Source organism: Cyprinodon variegatus, unplaced genomic scaffold, assembly GCF_000732505.1.
Source record: "Cyprinodon variegatus isolate N-32 unplaced genomic scaffold, C_variegatus-1.0 Scaffold1169, whole genome shotgun sequence".
Classification (NCBI taxonomy): Eukaryota; Metazoa; Chordata; class Actinopteri; order Cyprinodontiformes; family Cyprinodontidae; genus Cyprinodon; species Cyprinodon variegatus.
The window spans coordinates 63,424-65,784 of NW_015151622.1; the positions used below are offsets into that span (position 1 = coordinate 63,424).

General features: G+C 42.0%; 1 protein-coding gene across 1 annotated transcript in view; it reads right to left on the reverse strand.

Annotated features, from left to right (window-relative positions):
* The window catches only part of LOC107101895 (V-set and immunoglobulin domain-containing protein 8-like), an 8,757-nt gene extending 6,612 nt beyond the window's left edge, over window positions 1-2,145 (reverse strand). Inside the window, exon 1 of the mRNA XM_015400981.1 lies at window positions 1,920-2,145. Within this exon, the coding sequence (XP_015256467.1) occupies window positions 1,920-2,007 (88 nt within the window). The 5' untranslated portion in view covers window positions 2,008-2,145. The remainder of the gene's footprint in view (window positions 1-1,919) is intronic.
* Window positions 2,146-2,361: the final 216 nt, after the last annotated feature.

Consider the following 2,361-nt stretch of genomic DNA (forward strand, 5'->3'; position numbering starts at 1 on the left):
AGAGGCTGGTTTATACACAGAAACCAGGTCGTCTGCATGTGTGTCGCAGTTAACGCAGATGTGCCCCGCCCCTTTCCGCAGACACTCTGCTGCACCTCTACCAAATTGTAGGTGACCGCAGACATGAGGCCTCGGATTGGTCAAATCTACATATTCTCTACACTATGCGTCTTTCCTGCTTGGTACCTTACCGGCTTGTTTTGTTTGTATGATCGCCATTGTGGAAAACCACTCATGAAGATGGACCAGCTAGAAGAGTGAGGTACGCGAGAACGCTGGGACCGTTTTTCCACCTGGATCCTCGCTCTTTTCGCCCTCATGTCCCTCCGTTGTCGCACAAACTTGGCCCCACTTCCTCACCGCCTTGGCCGTATCTAGACCCACAGCTAGTTCCTGATTGTCCCTCTTGCGTTGTGGCGTAGAATAACATAGCACAGACAATGCTTCAATATTTGGCATAAATCAAAAATATCTGCGACATGGTGCTGCGTGAGAATAACCAGCCCTTAACCCATGGAGAGTAACATGGAAGAAAGCCTGGGCGTAGCCAATACATGCTCTTTTGTCTGTCTTCTGAACAGTAAAATATCAGTGAATTGTGGCCGAGTTCATGGCACAGATGGAGCGTAGGAAACGTGAATCACTGTTTGTTCTGGCATGTTATAGCAGACTTGACTGCTGTGATTTTGTACGTATGTTGCATTCAAGGGCATCAATTCAATTATCAGGTGGACCGAGTCTGCTGTTCCTACTGCATGCTGATTGGAGCTAAGCTGTTTAACCAGGAGTGGTGAGCTGTTCTCACTGCCACTAAAAGCCTAAGGGTAGCTGATTTAAACTTTCTTTTTGCCAGTAGGAAAAATGTATTAGAAAACATAAAATCTGATATTTTTAAAGTGATCTTTTGAACTCATTCTTGAAGTCTTGGTCATCCATTAAGAAATCCACCTACACAGATAAACTACCTCAAATTGATCAAGGAAATATTAAATAAAACACATCAATTAGATTATATTAGGGTTTTTTTCTTATGGAGCATCTAGTGTATGAGGCATACCTAAATGCACCATGAAAATATCTCTATGTCCCTACTGCAATTTATAGAGAAACTTTAAGGTAAATCTTGAAGTAACTCAACCAGTGACTCACACACACACACCTACAAGCATGTGTCTCTATCCTAGTGGGGACTTTCAACTGACTTCCATTCATTTCTAGCCCAATTCTACAGCCTAACCATGACTCTAACCGTTAGTGGTTCATACCCTATCCTAACATAAGCTTAATTCACACTTTGAATCCTAAACCTAACCACAGAAAAGCATTTGTAGCCATGGCGACCAGAGGTTGGTCTCCACTAGAGCCCTTAGTCCCCACGATGTGCTATACATGATGGAAAACGGTCCCCACAATTTGGGAAATACACGCCATCGTACACATACCCATTTATGTTTAAATGCATTAAATGAAAAAGGGACAAAAATTAAACGTATAGAGTCTTATTTATTTATGTATTTCTTTTGATGGTTAATCTGGACAATTAACATTTTAATGATTTACTGATTTTCTAGTAAAACCCCTTCAACGCGAGTGTGATCTCATTATTACCGTGTTCTGACTTTCCGAGGTAATGTGAACGCATCATTATCCCTATTCTGCACAGGGCGAGGCTGAGGAAAAATACAGATATGCGCTTCTTTAACTTTCAGCCTCACAATGGAAAAACAACTTTTTTTACTCAAAAAGTTAATAATTAAATATGTGAAAAATGTTTCTTATGAGTGAAACTTTTTTAGATTTACTTGTTTTTATAAACTTTGACATAAAGTAAGTCCATTCTGTGTGAAACTGAATTTCTTTAAACAGTTTGGCTTTAAATCTAAAGAGAATATATTTCCAGATAATTAGAACAAACTTACTCGCAGAAACAAGAAGAGCCGCAAACAGCAGAACCCCGAACTGTAAGGTAAACATCATAACAGCCATCCCCTTCTTCTGTAGCTTCATATATATTACATTTAATTGATGATGTCTAAGAAACAAAGTCAATTAAAAAGTCGGATTTAAAATAAACTCTAAAAATGTTACAGCAGGTTCATCAGTCGTCGCTCAGCCTCTACTAGGAAGATCTCCCTCCCTAAAGGCGTGGGTTGGTGAGAAATCATTGGCTGCTGCAGTGCTAGAAGCGTGGCCGCCATCTTGGAGCGGTCGTTCTACCCATAGACGGCCCGCACTGTACTGCCGTTGGACCGCCATCTTGGGGAGGTCGCACTACCCATAGGAGTAGACGCGCTGTACAGCCGCGGGGGCCGCCATCTTGGGGAGGTCGCACTACCCATAGGAGTAGACGCGCTGTACAGC